The following is a 17625-nucleotide window of genomic DNA, read 5'->3' on the forward strand; positions in this document are numbered from 1 at the left end:
AATGATTACTGCAGTAATTAACACATCCAGCCCCTCACATAATTACCATCTTGTGTGTGTGGTGATAAAAGTTAAGATTTAGACTCTTAACCACTTTCAGGTATATAACAGTGTTGTTAAGTATAGTTACCAGGCTGTATATTAGATTTCCAGAATTTACTCATCTTGCAGCTGGAAGTTTGCACCCTTTGACCAGTACCTCCCCATTTCCCCCACCCCCAAACCCCTGGCAACCACCATTCTACTCTATTTGCTTGAATTCAGCTTTTTTGGATTCCACATATCAGGGAGACCACATGGTGTTTGTCTTTCTTTGTCTGACTTATTTCACTTAGCAGAATGCCCTCAAAGCCCACCTATGTTGTCACAAAAGGCAAGATTTCCTTCTTTTTTATAGCTGAATATCCCACTGTGTATAGATATATAGCTATAGATTACATTTTCTCTGTCCATTCATCTACTGATGGACACTGGGCTTGTTTCCATGTCTTGCCTATTGTGAATAATGCTGTGGTGAACATAAGGGTGCAGATATCTCTTCGGAAGGTTGATTTCATTTCCTTCCCATATAGACCCTGGTGGAATTGCTGGATCATATGGTAGTTCTATCTGTACTTTTTGGAGGAACCTCCATATTATTTTCATTAGTGGCTGCACTAATTTACATTCCCACCAACAGTGCACAAGGGTTCCTTTTTCTTCACATCTTCGCCAACATGCGCTTCTTGTCCTTTAAGACTAGCTGTTCTAACAAGCGTGAGGTGATATATCAGTGTGGTTTTGATTTGCATTTTTCTGATGATTAATGGTGTTGAGCACCCTTTCATTTGCCTTCTGGCCATCTGTACATCTTCTTGGAAGAAATGTCTACTCAAGTCCTCTACCTGCTACTCTTGAATAAATCCTAACCCCTCACCAAGGGTGAAGGGGTCCCGTCTCCTCACCTCATCTCATGCCCTGTGCACCTCCATCTCTTCAAGCCATGGGTCATACCAAGTTCATTCCCTCCTCAGAGACCTTTGTTCGGGTTGTTTCTTCTGCCTGGAATGTTCCTCCCCCTGGTGGGTTCCTTCTCAATTTTTGTTCTCAGCTTAAATGTCACTTCCCCACAAGATTTTTCATACCTATGCATTCTTCTGCCCACATCCTGCCCACTCTACCCCATTCCAGAATTTACTTTGTTTCCTTCATAAATATCACCACAATGTCTAATAATTTATTTGTTGGCTCCCTGAGTTTTCTTCCTCTCCGGGAGCCCAGGTTTCCCAGCCTTTACACTGTCCATATTTGGAGTTGGATAATTCCTTGTGTGGACCATCCTGATCACCGCAGGATGGTTAGCAGCATCCCTGACCTCTACTCACTAGACACCACTAGATGTGTAATAGTCACACCCACGGTTGTGACAACCAAAAATGTCTCCAGATCTCCAAATATCCCCTAATTGAGAACCACTACAGTAAACCATAGGCCTCCTTGTCTGTCTTGTGCACAGTTGCACCCCCAACACCTAACACACAGGAGGCACTTAGTCATCTGTTGAATGAAGAATGGATGGATCTTTAGTCTACTTCCTCCCTCCCCATTTACATCTGCAAACTCGTCTCTCACCAGGTGGTAGCCTTCCACATCCTTACTTCTCACTACCTTATACATATTTTCCCTTCCAGACCTTGTGTGCATTCCCTTGCCCCCTCCTCAATTACATACCTTCTTGCCTCTTGCCTCCAGGCCTTTGCACTTTATGGTTTTTTTCGCCCAGAATGGACTTTGCCCTTTACCTGGTTATCAGTGGCCTGCAAAGATTCATCTTTTCCTGGGTACATGCTATGACTTACTCCCCAAAGACAGATCAAATTGGATGCCTCACTCTGTGCTCCCCAGCACCTCTTCCTAATCAGAGTACACATCATATCTTCTCACTGTTGGTCCTTTGTCTTCCTGACATACACTGAAGCAGCATGACAACCATGATTCAGCTTTATTCATCTTTTTATCCCTAACACCTGGCACCAAACCTAACATATAACCAGTGTTCAATATGTGTGTGGCAAGAATGGACAAAGGAATGAGTGAGTAATGAAAAAGCAATGTGACTAACAATATCCATCCAGATGAATGTTGCCCTTCAACGCTGTCACCTTTAGAGACTGGGCATTTATTCAGATGATGCTGCCATTTCTCAAAATACTTTTGACCTTTTCTTGAGGAGAGGATCTCAAAGTTAACTTTCTGAGTCAAGTAAGAAATTAGATCCTATTGCATCTTATTCACGGTTCATTCTAACTTCTGAAAATGATTTCACCCTTCCTGATCTAATCTTATTGACCAAGCTTGATCTTTAAGTATTTGACTATTTCTGTAGAAAGAATAAAATCAAATCTTCTCTGAAAAAAAAAAAATGACTCGTGACAAATGAACAAAAATGTTCCCTCCAAAAGGAGTATCTCAGGATGCTAGTATACAAGCAGAATCCAAAAGTATTCTGGGAAGTAATAGCAGTGAGTGAGTAGATTGTCCACCAACAGGGCTGTTCCAAGAGCACATCTTTCATGGATATGGGCCACTTATTGGCCATTTATTAAACTCAATCTCATCTGCAAAATTATTAAACACATCAAGAATATACACCTGTATAATAATTGACTGGGCCAAGCGGAATTGGTACTTGGCAGAGCTGAATTAATTAGATGGGTCGAGGATGGGGGATGCAGAGAGAAAGTGGATATATATCCACTGCAAGGCCAGGACAGGGAGCCTGGAGGTGCCACTGTGCTCCCAGGAGTGGGCCTCTGTTGTCACCATGATAGAGATTCAGGGTAAGTGTCACCTCAGCCTAGGGAAGTGGCGCCTACCTACCATATGATGCCATCACCTTAAGCCTAGGGAGACAAGGACGCTGTGCTTCCTATAAGCCCAAGCCCAAATGGCCCAGGGTCCCCCTCTCCCATCCACTGCCATCCTTAGGAAGCACACCTTAAAATCCATCATGATGTCTTGAAGCTGGAACCTCCTGTCCAGGTCCAACTGCAGAGAGACAGGATTCACATCTGGAAGGACAAAAAGTAGAAACTTTAGACCAGGAAATTCTACCTTCCCAGCCCTAAAGAAGGCTCTGGACTCCACTAGCTCTTGGAAGTCAGAAACCTCGATCTTCCAATTCTCCTCTTGGAGAGGAATGGTACCAGCATGCTTTTACTTATATTTCCTACTCAAGATCCTATCTGTCCTTGGCCAAGTTTCCTTCCCATCATCTCTTGATGACCCTAACACACTAAGAGATTTCAACTTGTCTGTTCTACAAGCCCCATTCCTTCAACAAGCTCATTGTAACTAATGGGGTGAAATAAAAGCATTTCTCTCTTGCTCCTTTTACCCATTCCTTGACTTCCAGTAAATTCTTCTAGCTACAGCATTCAAAAGTTCTCAAATACAGAGGCGGTAGGTACTGCCTGTTAACCACACATGTCCCACCTCCATAAGAAATGCCTAGAACACCCCAAGGGTTCCCAGGAAACTTCCAGCCACCCCCACGCTGTGGGAGCCTCCACCAGTTTATGCCCTTACAGGCGGCTGGCGCTTACCATTCTGGGACTGCCACCAGCGCATGGGGCCTGAGGATGAAACCACATTCTCCACTCGGTGGCCGTTGTAATTATGAGGCAACCTGGAGTCACACTTGCAACATTTCATCCGCCACTGAGGGACAGGGAGACAAGAAGCCTTGTGAGTGGGGTCCAGGGAAGACTCTCCCTTACGTCCTGAGAGCCTAGAACATTCCCTCTGTGAAACCCTACCCTCAGGGATCCACTGATTTCATTAATACCCTTGGAAGGATTAGCCTCTTAAAACAAGGCTATTGTCATCTTTGACTTTAATTCTTTTGTCTTCCTCCTAACACATAGCAAAGTGAATAGCAAATAGGTGTTACTGCTAGGAAAGAGATGTGAGGTAGCAGCAAAGTCTGGTACAGAACATTGCCTCAAAGAAAAACTTGGAAAGAGTACCAAGAGCAAAACGAAGAAAAGATGAGGGATTTGCATGAATGTAGCATCTTCTGTGTGCTAGGTACAGGCTGGAGAGTTTTAGATCTCATCTGACCTAATCCTGGAGGCCTGGAGAAAACTGGGTTTCTGAGCATGAGGGAGAGGGGACACAGCAAAAAAAGGACAAGGGAATTTGGAGTTCCAGTCCTAGCTCTGTTACCCCATCTTCTAGGCTCAGTTTTCTCCTGTACAGGTAGAGTGGAGGTTAGAATACAGTCATTCAATCATTCAGCAAATATTTACTGAGTGTGTACTATGTGCTAGACCCCGCTCTGGGCCCTGGAGTTATACTAGTGAACAAAATGAAGACCCTGCCCTCAGAGAGCCAACATTCTAGTAACATTTGGATGATCTCAAAGGCCTTCCAGCACTGACATCTGAGACTTGAGGACCCTTCTCAGGTTTGGCATTCCCTACCCACAGGAGAGAATCTAAGGGTCCCCCACCAAGTGGAGCTTTGTAGGTAGGTGGTCCCAAGGCCAGGAATGTTGCAGCCTTGGGGCTCAGGGCAAGAGTTCTCACATGAAGATCGAGGCAGCCAAAAAGGAAACAGCCTCACTGGGGAGCTCCCCCCCAAATCACACCTTCCTTGGCCTGCCCAAGCCCTGGGGTGACACAAGTGACACAAGAACTGAACCCCATGGACTCCACAGCAGGTGGAGACCAGCAAGCAAAAGAATAGGGCCATAGAACATGACCCTTGTTCTTTAAGTTTATGCGTGTGTGCGTATGTGCGCATGTGTGCATGCACACGTACCCCCCCACAGAGACAGCACAACCTTGTCCCAGCTCCCCCATGCAACACAAATAAACTGTTTTCTCTGCGTAACCAAGGCACCAAACCTTGTGCCCAGAGTAGAGAACACTATTCGGAAGGCTCCATATTCATCCACAAGTAGAAGCAAGGCTTGGACAAGAATCTCCTTCTGGGTTGGGACAACCGTATCTCCAAACACCCATGCTTCTGCTTTCCCCTAAGGCCTCTACTCACCAGAACCAGGGGAAAGCTCTGGTTTGTCCAAGGCCTTTCTGCTCCTGAACCTCTAGCCTGACCAGGGAAAGTGATAAGCCAATAAGGCTGATGTGATGTCTTAGAACGGGTAGTGTCCCCTGCACTAATTAACGTGACAGATCAGTCCCAAAGGGATTGAGTTAATATGCTGAGCCTGTGCCTGGGGTTATGGGAACTCCTTGCCCAACACCCATCCTCCCTCCCCACGGCTGACAAAGCTTGGGACAGGGCAGAAGAAGGGGAGCCAGGAGTCCTGGTTCCTGGAAACTCTACTTCCCACCCCACTTTCCAGTTCTCACCTGCATATGAGAGAATTGTCACCCATCCTGCTGCTCAGAGGTTTCTTCATCACGACCAAACGTGTTTTATTAAACAATAATTTTTTGGTATTTAAGGTTCAAATAATGGCTGGCATGCATGCTCTGTATGGAGCACTCAATGCCCTGTCCTTTCCTTGCCCAGCTACATTTTCCTTCAGGGTTCAGGTCTCCACTTGAAATGTTGGGCATTTATTGTCTATTTATTTGCGTATATTGTTTGTTTACCCTCTGCCTCCTTCTGCTGAACATATATACTCCACGAGGGCTTCCTCTCCTGTATTCCCAGTGCTTAAAAAAGTGCCCAGCACATAGTAGAGCCTTAATACTTAATGAATAGCAAATACTCAATGACTGCTAACATTGTTATTATTACTAAACATTCCCTTACTGCAGTCATGGAGTTTAAAACGAGGGGTGGGGAAGAGAGGAGGTAATAGAACATCAACATTATGTGACAGAGAGCTTACCGTGGGCTAGGTACTGTACCCAGGTAATAAGGAGTATTTTTCCTATTTTACATTTGTGAAAGATGAGGCTCAAAAGGCTGGTGAGTTTTCTGCTGATAGCCAATGTCGGCACCAACACAACACCAGAGAGGGTCCCCTACCAACCCCCCCTCCTCTCCCTCCTCTCCCTCTTTCCCTCTCCCTTCCTCCATCAATGTTGCCCTCTCACTTCTGCTAGGAAGCCAGGTGGGTCCACAGACATCACGGAAGCACAGTAAAGGGTGACAATCTCTGTCTCACTCAAAGGGCTTGGCCTCACCGTGTAGCTGACCATGGGGGAATGTAAGGTGGAGAAAGCACTTTGGGAAGAAAGCTGGTTTCTCAGGCTGACCCAGCTCAGTTAACACAGAAACTGTAGATGTGTCAGTGGCTGAAATAAATACCTGAGCACTTAAAATAATCCTTTCTGGGCAAGAGAAGCCTCTTGCTGGAATCTGACTCTCCTCCAGAATCCTATTTTGGTCCCTGGCAATGAGCATGCCCTTCTCCCCACTCTGCGCAGCCTCTCAGGGGCAAACTTTTCCACTCCCCATCCTCCGTCTACACTCAGCACATGTCCTGCAGAGAGACAAGGGCCAGCTGCCTTCCGGCCGCCTGTCACCAGAGCTCTCTCCTCAGCTCTGCTGGGACCCGATCCCAGCCTGTTCCCCGGCCAAGCGAGCACCAGAAACAAGGCTCTTTCTTTCCTCAGGCCTGGGGCACAGGGGCTAGAACAACTCAACCTGGAACTGAAAAATGACCTTCATGGTCCCAAAAGATGAAATATTATGTAACTATTAAAAAGATTGGTCACAGGAAGTTTTCAATGACATGGGGAAAATGCTTACCATATTTTGTTTTATGAAGAAAAACAGTTGGGAATAAATGTATATAGGTCATGATCATATATATATACACATATATATATGATATATACATATATCATGTATATATCATATATATGTTTAAAGGAATATAATATAAATATAAATAAATATAATATAAAAGGAATATATATATATATATATATATATATATATATATATATATATATATATTTTAAAGGAATAGAAAGTGTTTGGAAGGACATATACCAACAGATTAGGTTGAACAGATGAAATTACTTCAGCCAATCTGACCTACAAAAATGGCAATGGCATGCAATTTAACCTAATATATCTGGGTAATAGGATAATAAGGAACTCTTTTCCTTATATGTTATTCTTTAATAATTTTAAACTTTAGTACCTTGGAGATACACACACACACACACACACACACACACACACACACACACACTTTTATGCCCAGAAAAGTAGACATTATAAAACTAAACAAACTAAAAATCTCCAGGGTGTTCAGTATGGGCTTTTTATCCTGCCTCCTGGCCCAGTCTTCGGAGTCAGCTGGGGGTACCCAGTGCCTGCTCCACTTCCCTTCCACGTGTGCAGACACTGATGGAAGATCAGATACCCTCGTGGGCTTAAAACCTACGTGCTGCTTATCCTAGTAACATAGCTAAAGGAGGGATTTATTACAATCCTTAGAGACAGGCTAAGCCAACAGGCTTGGGCCAGGTATTTTAAGTAGCTCTGCTCGTCAACTAGCTAGCTGGCTGGAGACCTGAAATAGAGCAGCTTATGGCAGAAGCCCATGTGAAGACAAGTTGCTAACTTTCTCTTTTCCTCTGTATCTCAGTTTCCCTTTCTATCTATTCTTGCATGCTTATATGAGTAGGTGTATAAACGTGTGTGTGTGATTATCAATGCGAGGTTCTTCCCCTCATGTGTGTCAGGCACTTCCATCTCTCCCAGAGGTGGAAGGTCTCAGCTGCAGCAGCCTCCCTCTGGGGTCAACTAGTGAGCGTTCTCCTGGCTGCACGACCTCAGAGACGCGGCAGTATTATCAGTTCAGCCTGTCAGGCCTCCAGCCAGTTTGGCTCCTACTTACTCTCCATCTGGAAAGGTTGGGCCTCTTCCCTCATCCTAGAGCTTTCTAGAAGCTCAGCAGTCTTGGGGGAAGAGAAACCCTCCCAGAGAGCTAGGGGGAGAGCAAAGGAGAGAGCAAGAGCCAGCAGGAGCCTGAATCACAGTGGAAATGGGTGGGAAAAGGAAGGTAAACGCAAATCAAAGCTCTGTGCCTTTGTGGAACACAGAGCTAACTCCAGGGGGAAATAGGAAAACAGCGTCTGGTTTTCATGGCCCAGTTCCCTGCCATGAGCAAGCCAGTGGCTGCCTGTGTCTATCTAAGGAGATATCATCAGGGTCATGGCTGCCAGCCAGGGCCAAAAGAAAGGAAGCCGAGACCAAAAAAAAAAAAAAAAAAAAAAAAAAAAGAAAAGGAAAGAAAAAAAAATCCAGCTGCCTGCAAGAAAAGACATTCTCTCCACTTCAGCTTCCTCATTGGTAATATGCAGGGGTGGAATGAGATAATGAAGTTCCCTCTTGCTCTAACATGCTATTAGAATTCTTCCCTACTCCAGCTTATCTGCTCAGAAGTTTAAAAACACTCCAAACAAGAATGCAAAGGAAGGAAGAAAAAAAAAAAAAGACACTGACCAGATGCTGTACTAGAGAAATACTCTTCTCAGCTAAGTGGGCAGAAGAAGGAGCCCTTAAGGTCATTGGTCAGCAAGGCCTCCATTAAACCCCACTGGGATCCAGAAGCCTCAGCCTTTCTACATTCGTGGATATTGCCAGTAAAGGTCAAAAGTTGGGTTCCACTATGGTGCTGAGTGGGAGGAAAGCCCCAGTTCTATAAGGTACTTTCAACTTCATCTTCTCTCATCATGAAATAACATCTTCACCAAAGCCTTAAGCACTGCCCTTATCACCATCCAAAGTAAGTTCAGTAGGCTGACTTTCTGAAGCTGATTAAAGATGATGTGCACCACACACCCAGAAATTACACTGCACCAGGCTCTCTCCTGAGCACTGTGCATACATTATCTCCTTCCATCCTTCCAAAATCTCTGAGGTAGGTATTTTACATTAAATGATGGGTATACTCATTTGACAGATAAGAAAGCAAGTCTTAGAGAGTTAAGAAATGTGTCCAAGTTCATAAAGCTAGGAAGAGATGAAGCAGGGATTTCTGTCCCAAAGTATCTGCCTTTAAATTTTCTATTCCTGTTCTGATCCAAGGGACACAGTGGTAACTTGGCAGCCACTGGCAGGGACCAGAGTTGGTTGTCAGGATGCTCCCTCCCTTCTTCCCTGGAAAGGACAGCCTCAGCCCCAGCCTGGACCTTTACAGAAACAGAGATATTTCCCTAAACCTGAGTGCAGGGAATCCTTTGCCTGTCTGGACCTCTGTAGGCTCTGCCAGTAACAATGGTTCCTATAGCCTCCAAAGACAAAGAAGTAAAGTAGGTCTGCAAAATGTTGCCTAGAGACTTCTAGAGACCTGAACCCCAAAAGCAATTGAGTGAGAGACCAGGCCAGCAAAGTTTGAGGCCACCTGGTTGGTCCAGGCCTTCCCATCACATCTTTCCCTCCTCTTCTGTACTTTTAGCCTACAAGCTGTGCTTCCCAGCCCATAACAACCAGGCACCCAGAATCTCACATTCCACCAACCTGGGTTTTTCTTCCTTCTGTTAGCAACATTATCCCCCAGTGTCCCTATCCATTTCCTTCTAGCCCTCAAAACTTACCCATCCTGGGTTTCACTTTCTTGGAACCCTTTTCAAAAGCCACAGCTCATTTTCTGACAAGCAAACCCTTGTTGAAATATAAATGGTTGATGATATGGTGCCTTTCCCAAGAGCGTTTGTATTTTAAACAAGGAATTCAACAATGCTTCATTCAAAAGAGTGAATCCCCAATGGCAGGAGCTTTGGAAGTTTCAGAATGTCTGAGAGCTTCTGGGAAACGGGAGGGCAGACATTTTGGTTAGAGACAGTCTCAAAGTCTTCTGTGGGCACAGGATAAGGATCTCAGGATATATATGAACATATCCTGTGTCTACACATTAGCCATGCCAAAGGTTAAGAAAACAGACAATTGTCAAAGAAAGTCAGTGTTTGTTGGGGTTTGTGCATGTGGGTGTGGGTGCACTTACATGCATGTGTGCAAGTGTGTGCCTGTATGTGTGTGTGTGTTGGGGAGGAGGGGATGTGAACTGGCTACTGCTCTTCAGCTTGTTTCCAAGAGATCAAAATGGCAGCTATTTCGTTTACACAGCTAATTAACCTGAGGTGTGCATTATGTAAAACTGTTATTAAGGCAGCTGAGTAATTAAGTTTTCCCCAGAAAGGGAGGGAGTGGGAGATAAATAAGCATTTAGGGGAGCAGACACAACATTGGAGGAGACATTGTCAGAAGCAGAAATCAGGGCTGGGAAGCTTCCAGGCAAAACCCACTGGTTTCTGGGGAGCCTGCACCAGCCCAGAGATGATCACATGGCATGGCTCAGCCCCTGCCAGTACTTGCCTGAGAGAGACCATGAGGAACCTAAAGGGTCACACACAGCCCAGCCATCTCTGAGAAGCAGGCAGAGATGCTAAAGCTAAGCAAACATGAAGGCCAACTAACCCAACTCCTTTATCTCGCAAATGGAGAAGTGGTGGTCTAGAGGGAACCCATGGGCTAGTAAGGTTCCATCCCTAATCTAAGTGTCACAGCCAAGATCAGAACCAGAGGGTCCTCACTACCGGTCAGGGTGACTTCATTGACCATAATTGTCTCCAGAGTCTCCAACAGTCCACTGCAAATCAGATTGGCAGCAGCCACTTGGAAGCAGAGTGGGCTGGCCCAAGGATGGGTTGATTTCCATAAGTATGTGAGTGTGTGTCCTAATCAGGGAAGAAATGCTCAGGAGTATGATTCACAGATGAGGCAGCCTTTGCACGCAGACACAGGTGCCAGTAGGCAGGTGTGTAAGGGAAGAGGGGATGGAACATTTAGCATCTTGCAGACACTAGCCATGGTCACTTTGCTCATTCCTTTGTACAGTCCTCACAACAACTCATTGGAGTGGGTGCTGTCATTACTCTCATTTTTCCAATGAGGAACTGACGCTCAGGGAGAGCACAGAAGCAAACAAGGATAAGGGGGCAACACAGATGTTCTTGGAGCTTTAGGGAACAGTGAGTTTATCCAGAGGTTAGCTAGGAGCTAGAGGAAGGAGAGCGAGGAAACAGGGCCATCCTGGTAAAGAACAGCCTGGGCCCAAGCTTAGATAGTTAAAGGTCAGGACCAGAGGGGCAAAGTTGGGGGTGGGGTGCCATAAGGCCAAGCTGACCAAGTCCTATGTCCATTGCAAGGGATGCAATATGGACCCCAAAATCTCAGAAGCAAGCTCTTGAGGCTGATGGGGTTTAGCTACTGAGACCAAATCAGGGAGAGGAGGTAGGATGCCAACAGGCAAAGACTGGCACACAAAAAAGGAGCTACACTCTGAGACCAGGAGCTGGGAGAGACAATTTTGGAACTGGAAGGAGTCCCCACTGCTCCTGCAATCCCCATTCCACTGAGTCCCTCTGGGGTGGACAGCAGGGGAATGAGCAGTGCAGAATGTCCAAGAGTCATAAATCTCCAATGAGAGCTTGCATTCGTGCCACATCAGTGGGCAGGCAGCAGGTGCTGGGTAAGGCTGTAATTGGCTCAGGGCTCGCCATGTCACAGAAATAGAACAGAGGCACTAACCAGAAGCTTCGACTTAAGGCAGGTGTGTATATCAGGGCAGGAGCTGGTAGAAAGGGGTGAGGGGGAGAAGGGGGAGGGGAGGGCACTAGCAGTGAGGTTCTGCATCATGTCTCATCTCCAGCCAGGGCTGGCCAGGACACCCCCCATCTCTAAGTACTCAGAAAACTCGACACCTGTGTGTTTCCATCAGAAATTTGGGGTCCCAGCACACACCCAGGCCCTCCCAATAGCTCACAGAGATAACAAGTGTCACCACATGAAGTATCATGAAAATAGATTGAGATAGTTTATATAAACCTCTTACTATGATGTCTGGGACACATAATATGTGCCTAATAAATTATAGCTGCTATACATACCATTTGATGATAGAATAAATTAAACTTAAAAACTGGAATTGGAACTCAGCAGAGTTAAAACACTGATTCCTAATTGTCATCACACAGCCACCACAGCACCCAGTGTGTGTCTTTAGTGTATGTCTTCATGGCTGCCACCCAACAGCCTCTAGGAGGTGAGACAGGAAAGAGAGAGGATGAGAAATGACATAAGGGAGGAGTGGAAGGTAGGGGGAGAGAAGCTGGTTTTCGACAGTCAGCTCATTTCCAGAGAAAGTTGGGGCCAGGAGCAAACCTGCAGACACTTTCATCTAACACTCACTCATGGAAGAGGAAGGAAGTCTTGGAAAGGGGTAATATCTTGCCACAAGTTAGTGGCAGACCTGGGACTACACATTGCATTCAAGATGCCCTATCCTCTACTCTTGAAAAGAGGTTGCATGGCTTTATTCCCCCTTATAGAAAAGGAGAAAAAAAAAGCCAATCCTTCTCAACTCTCACAGCGGCAAAATAGCTGATATTTATCCATCCCCAGGGTTGCAAAAGTCTAGACTTCTCTTTTGCAAGCACCACTTTGCTCTCAGGGGGCTATTTAAGAGCAGGGAAGGGAGTTGGCACCCTGGGCATCTGAGAGAGGCAGAGGGCCGGCCAAGGTGAAGCCAAAAGCCCAAGGCTTTGGGGACAGAGGCTGTCCAGACAGAGCTGGGGTTGAGGGGACATGCCAGGACAGGGGCTCTGACTTCTCCTTGCTTCTCCTTCCAGAAGGCAGGCCAGCCTGAGGAAGGAGGTCAGCAGAAGTCTCCCTGAAATTTTTAGACATACCCTAGTAGCATGATATTTTGAGGGTGTGTAGGAAGGGGATGGCTAAAACCATTCTGTTGCCTAGAAAGCTCAATATTTCCAGGTCCCCTGATGTGTGTGGAGTAATCTGGGCCCACAGGGAGTACTTGTCTTATGCTGGCCATCTTACCCAACACTGTCAAACAGGGTTTCCTATATCCAACTGGGTGAGCAGCAGAAACCACAGCCATCTCTGTTCAGTGCCTCCAAAGCCACTACCCAGTACCATCTGTCATTAAAAGTAGCCAAGAGAACACTGGTGACAAGAAGGCCAGGGAGGCCCAGAGGCGGTATCAGATGCCACCTCCATCATCCCAAGGACAAGGACTGTCTGGAAAGAGGACACCACAGGTTCTCTGTGAACCCAAGTCTCTTTCATGGCAATGAATCTCTCTTACTCCCCTTCTGTCTGTTTCTCTCTTTCTCTCTTTTTCTGAAAAGACTAGAGATTCGAGGAAAATCACTTCCTCACCCACTCCTTTGTCCAAATCTTTGTCTTTGGGGCAGAAAGATGGCCAAATGAGACCTGCAGCTGGGAAACAAGAAAATGCTAAGTGATTTCAACCTTGGTAAACATAAGGCACCAAGAATGATCCCCACCTTATTAAAGAGAAAAGAAAAGACGAGCGCCTGGGTGGCTCAGTCGGTTAAGCGTCCAACTTCGGCTCAGGTCATGATCTCACAGTTCGTGGGTTCGAGCCCTGCGTCAGGCTCTGTGCTGACAGCTCAGAGCCTAGAGCCTGCTTCAGATTTGGTGTCTCCCTCTCTGTCTGCCCCTCCCCTACTCGCATTCTGTCTCTGTCTCAAAACATAAACATTAAAAAAAAAGTTTAAAAAAGAAAAGAAAGCCAAAGTTCCTACAACAAAGGTCCACAGGCATGTAGAAGAAAAAAAAACACAAAAGCTCTTTTAAAAACTCAGTTTCCTAATCAGGCAATGTCAATTGACAGGTCCTAGCGTTTAAGTTTCTGGATTTGTTCAGCTTGTGTTCTGACTTATCAGCTGAGCTGCCAAACCTCCTTTATGGCCTCATCACTTCTTGGTCTATCCTGCTGATTTATGTTCTCCAAAAGCAGTTGGGATGTTTCCCACTTTGCCTGAGTGGACCAACAAGGCTGAGAGGTAAGCTGGCTCTTCATACATGATAGTTGCAAAACACAGAAGGTAAACTCCAGCTTATAATCATACATTGTCCCGCTAGCTCTGTCCACTCATATCCCAACACTGGCCAAAGAGATGGTGGCAAACAAGTAACCATGGCACAACTTAGCTCATCCCACAGCAAGAACACAACCCAGTGCACACATCCCCCCACCTATGCTCCATCAGCCTTGACTTCATCCACCACAGACATGTTAAACTCTACGTACTAAAGGATCAGTACTCATCCCATTGTCTGTTCTCAAGACTTGAAAACCTGTCCTGCCCATGCCCAAGGACTAGGGAGAGATTTCAGTTTTATAAGCAGAAGAAAAGAGCCATCCCGCTAATTCTGAGTACATTTTCTCTTGCCCAATGAAGGAGAAAATTCTGTCAAGGCAGTGATCTGGCCTTATATGTTTCTTGCATTCTCCACAGTGCATGAAGCTGGGGCTATACCAAGTACATTCCAGGCATTCTGTGAACAAATGGCAGACTCACACACAGCCCAATCTTGCCTTTTCCAGCCCTGGAGGCCATGGTGGTAGGGCCTACCTCGCCATACTGGGTGCAGTAGGTCTCAGGCTTGGTCAGTCCACAGGTGGATGAAGCATGGAGAAACCGGGTCCTCCCAATGAGCAGGTCCCCAACGGGTGGATAGCAGGCCCCACGGGAACAGGCTTGCTGGGCACACAGGAAACTGGGCAAGACTGAAATCACAAGGGTGCTAAGATACAGCCTAGAGAGAGGAGGGTCCACCAGGCCACCCAGTATCCCCCAGGGAAGCATAAATCAGCTAGACTAGCATGCTCCCACTTGGTGGTGGTGGTGAGGATTGCAATCCTGATGCTGCTAGGTAAACAAAACAAAACAAAACAAAACAAAACAAAACAAAACAAAACCAAACCCTGATTTCATGTTCCATAACCCATAATTTAAAAAGGAAAGGAGGGGAAACACTGGCAACCAAAAACCCTGGATGATCCTGAAATGTGGCATCCATATGTGGCTTTTAGAGTCAAGTTGCAGGCACATGCTCAGCCACCAGGACATACTCCTCAATCTCTTCACTTGCAGCCTGGCCTCTGTCAGCAACCAAAACAGGGCTGGCTGCTGGCCATTTGTGCAACACCAGGAGATGCCTGCATTCTTTCTACTCCTTTATCTGCAAAGTTGACCCAGCCATACTTAGTGAGTGCCCAGTTACAGACCACTGTAAAATCAAGCCATGATGGCTCTGGAACCAGCCAGAGTGAAAGGCTAGGAAATCAGCTGTGCAGGGCACTTGGGAAACCATGAGCCACCCTCAGGTAGAAATAAGAAGACACTTAGGAACCTCTCATCTTCTCCAAAGGCCCAAATGAGCAAGGAAACCTCATGGGTGCCCCAGTAGACAAGTGCTCCAAGCTCAAGGACTACAGGGTGACAGATGATATTCGTATTTTGGTAAACTATCCTCTTACCCATGGTGTCACCTCCCTGCTATATAACAGGGCTTGGAAAGACGGGAATGGATACTTACCAAAACCCAGGAGTAGGAGTGGCCTCATTTTCAGCCAATAGGGGAATCCCCACAGAGGCCCTCACCTGGGACAGAACAAAGCAGCTTGGATTAAAAAAATCCATAAAACCTCTGGGGCATACTAGCCCCCTTTACCTAGGGTCTTGACCTAGGATACTTCCGAGCAGCAGGTACATTTGTAGCCAAAAGCTTGGAAAATGTCAGAGCCCTGAACCCATGTCTGAGCTGGCGTGTGTCTCACAGCATAACCTGGGAAAATGCCATCACCTCACAGACTTCGTCTTCCCCCCCTGAGATGGAAGGGAAAGAGGCTTGGCCCTACCCTGCCCACACAATCGTGGGGAGCAGAAAAGGGCTGGGCCCTTTGCAGAAGAGGAGCTATAGAGGCCTTGTTACTACTCCAAGAAACAGAGTTGGCCTTTCTCAGGGCTTGGCCCAACATCCAGGCCCAAAGGTGAGTGGGTCAAAGTGACTGAGGGCCTGGAAGCGAGCTCTCTCTGCCACTGCCATGGTCTCTAGTACCACCCAGGCCACCCTAAGGGTGAGACTGTGGTGGCCACAATTCTGGGCTAAGCAGGTAGCTGGGATGTGATGGGAAGAAAGGGGAGCCTGGCAGAATTTAAAAAGTGAATGACGATTTCATCTGAACTGAAAGCAACTCAAAATGTCTTCCATTTTGGCCCGGGCGTGCAGGAGGGAGTCCCCAGAATGGGGATTCTGGAGGCTGAGGCTGGATACTCAAAGGGTCCCTCCGGGGGACAGGCAGGCCTACTGTGCTGAGGCAAGTCCCACCCCAGCTCAGGCAGTGCCCAACTCTGTCTTCGTTTGGATGTGTGCCCTGCTCCAGTGACAGCCACAAACTCCCTTGGCTGGGGTGGAAGGATGAGGTGGGGGGTGGGGGTGCGTGCAGGACAAGGCATGACCACAGAGGAACCTGGGGACGCTCCTGGAATCTTTAAATCATACATCCTAATTCATCAAAATTGTTTTCCAATCCCTCCCAGAAGATTCAGGGGCCCCAGGAGGAGATGGGTGGCCTGATGTTGCGCAGCTAATCATGGCCTAAGACCCGTTTTTTGGTTTTTCATCCAGTGCTATCTCTGTGCTTCCACTCCCGGGCTAGAATCTTCCACGACTAGGCATCTGAGTGGCCCTTGGAAGAGCTCTAGCTGGGCCAGCCCACACTTTCTACTACTCTTTGTGCTCAGCCCCGATCTGAAGCTGCTTTTTTATGTCACCGAGACTCTTATCAGATGTGAAAAAGCAGCCCAAACAATGGCAGACATTTAACCTAGCCTTTGGAGGTGAGCTTGCTTGCTTGGGTGAGCTCCCAGGAAGGACTGAATCAGGCCCTGTAGTCAGGCCCCAGACACCCAGAGATACAGACAGCCCTTCCCCCCTTCGTCTGGCCCTCACCGGGCAGGTGAAGGCAGGTGAAGACAGGTAACATACCTTGCTCCGTGCTGCTTGCTCTTCTTTCTCCAGATGGCCTCTGAGAGCACCCCTTGAATGTGGGGGCTCCTCTCCTGGCTCCCAGTTTTTAAAGAACGGCCTCACCTCTGGAGACTCCCTGGCTGGGCGTAGCCCACTGCAGGGCGGGCCTCAGGAATCTGGCAGCTGGCACGCCCATCTGCCGTCACAGCACCCCCACCCCCCCAGGACAGGACTGGGCAAGTGGGTCGGTCTCAGAGGCCTCACAGCGAGCTCATCAGTCCCTGGCTGCCCATGGGTGTCCTGGGTGGGGGTGGTTGAAGGGAGCCACTGCAAACAGAAAGCACCAGACAAATGTCAGTGACTCCAGGGGGGCAGGGAACGGCACTCACATTGTGATAGACACCACACTTGGCACTTTCCCAAGGCCTATAGGGGTCAGCTTCCTCTTGTGTCCTGGACCACCCTGGACAGAAGACCAAGCAGAGGACACAAAGGTCAGGGCTGTTATACAGGGTATTATTGCCCAGACCTGTCACTGGGCTACAAGGGGAGGAGAACTAAACATCCAGGACCCTGGAAAGCACCAGACCCCTCCCAAGGAGGGGGGAGGGGAAGTGGAAAAACCCTACTTCGTGGGGAATTTGCAGACCCTTTAGGTTCATCAGGAAGGGGTCAAAGCCCAAGGAAAGCTTAAGGGGAATAAACAGGAATAAACTCTAAATGCCTACCCTCCGGCTCCCTCTGCAGGTTGGCAGGGAGCCCCAGGACAGGTAACTACCTGTGAGTCACTGCCCCCAGCTCAGTAAGGGCTGGTCTCGGGGCCCCACCCTTCCAGGGCAGGAA

The 17625-nt window shown here is 47.3% G+C and overlaps 1 protein-coding gene across 5 annotated transcripts in view; it reads right to left on the reverse strand.

Annotated features, from left to right (window-relative positions):
* LAMB3 (laminin subunit beta 3) overlaps window positions 1-17625 on the reverse strand; it is a 62641-nt gene that overhangs the window by 21107 nt on the left and 23909 nt on the right. For all 5 annotated transcript variants that reach the window (XM_086694585.1, XM_086694586.1, XM_086694587.1 and 2 more), the window contains 5 exons: window positions 16801-17109; window positions 15349-15413; window positions 14382-14536; window positions 3585-3699; window positions 2977-3050 (listed from right to left, as the gene is read on the reverse strand). In XM_086694585.1, the coding sequence (XP_086550711.1) occupies window positions 2977-3050; window positions 3585-3699; window positions 14382-14536; window positions 15349-15376 (372 nt within the window). In that variant the 5' untranslated portion in view covers window positions 15377-15413; window positions 16801-17109. The remainder of the gene's footprint in view (window positions 1-2976; window positions 3051-3584; window positions 3700-14381; window positions 14537-15348; window positions 15414-16800; window positions 17110-17625) is intronic.

This window comes from Puma concolor, chromosome E4 (genome assembly GCF_028749965.1).
Source record: "Puma concolor isolate L17-30 chromosome E4, mPumCon1.1.hap2, whole genome shotgun sequence".
Lineage (NCBI taxonomy): Eukaryota > Metazoa > Chordata > Mammalia > Carnivora > Felidae > Puma > Puma concolor.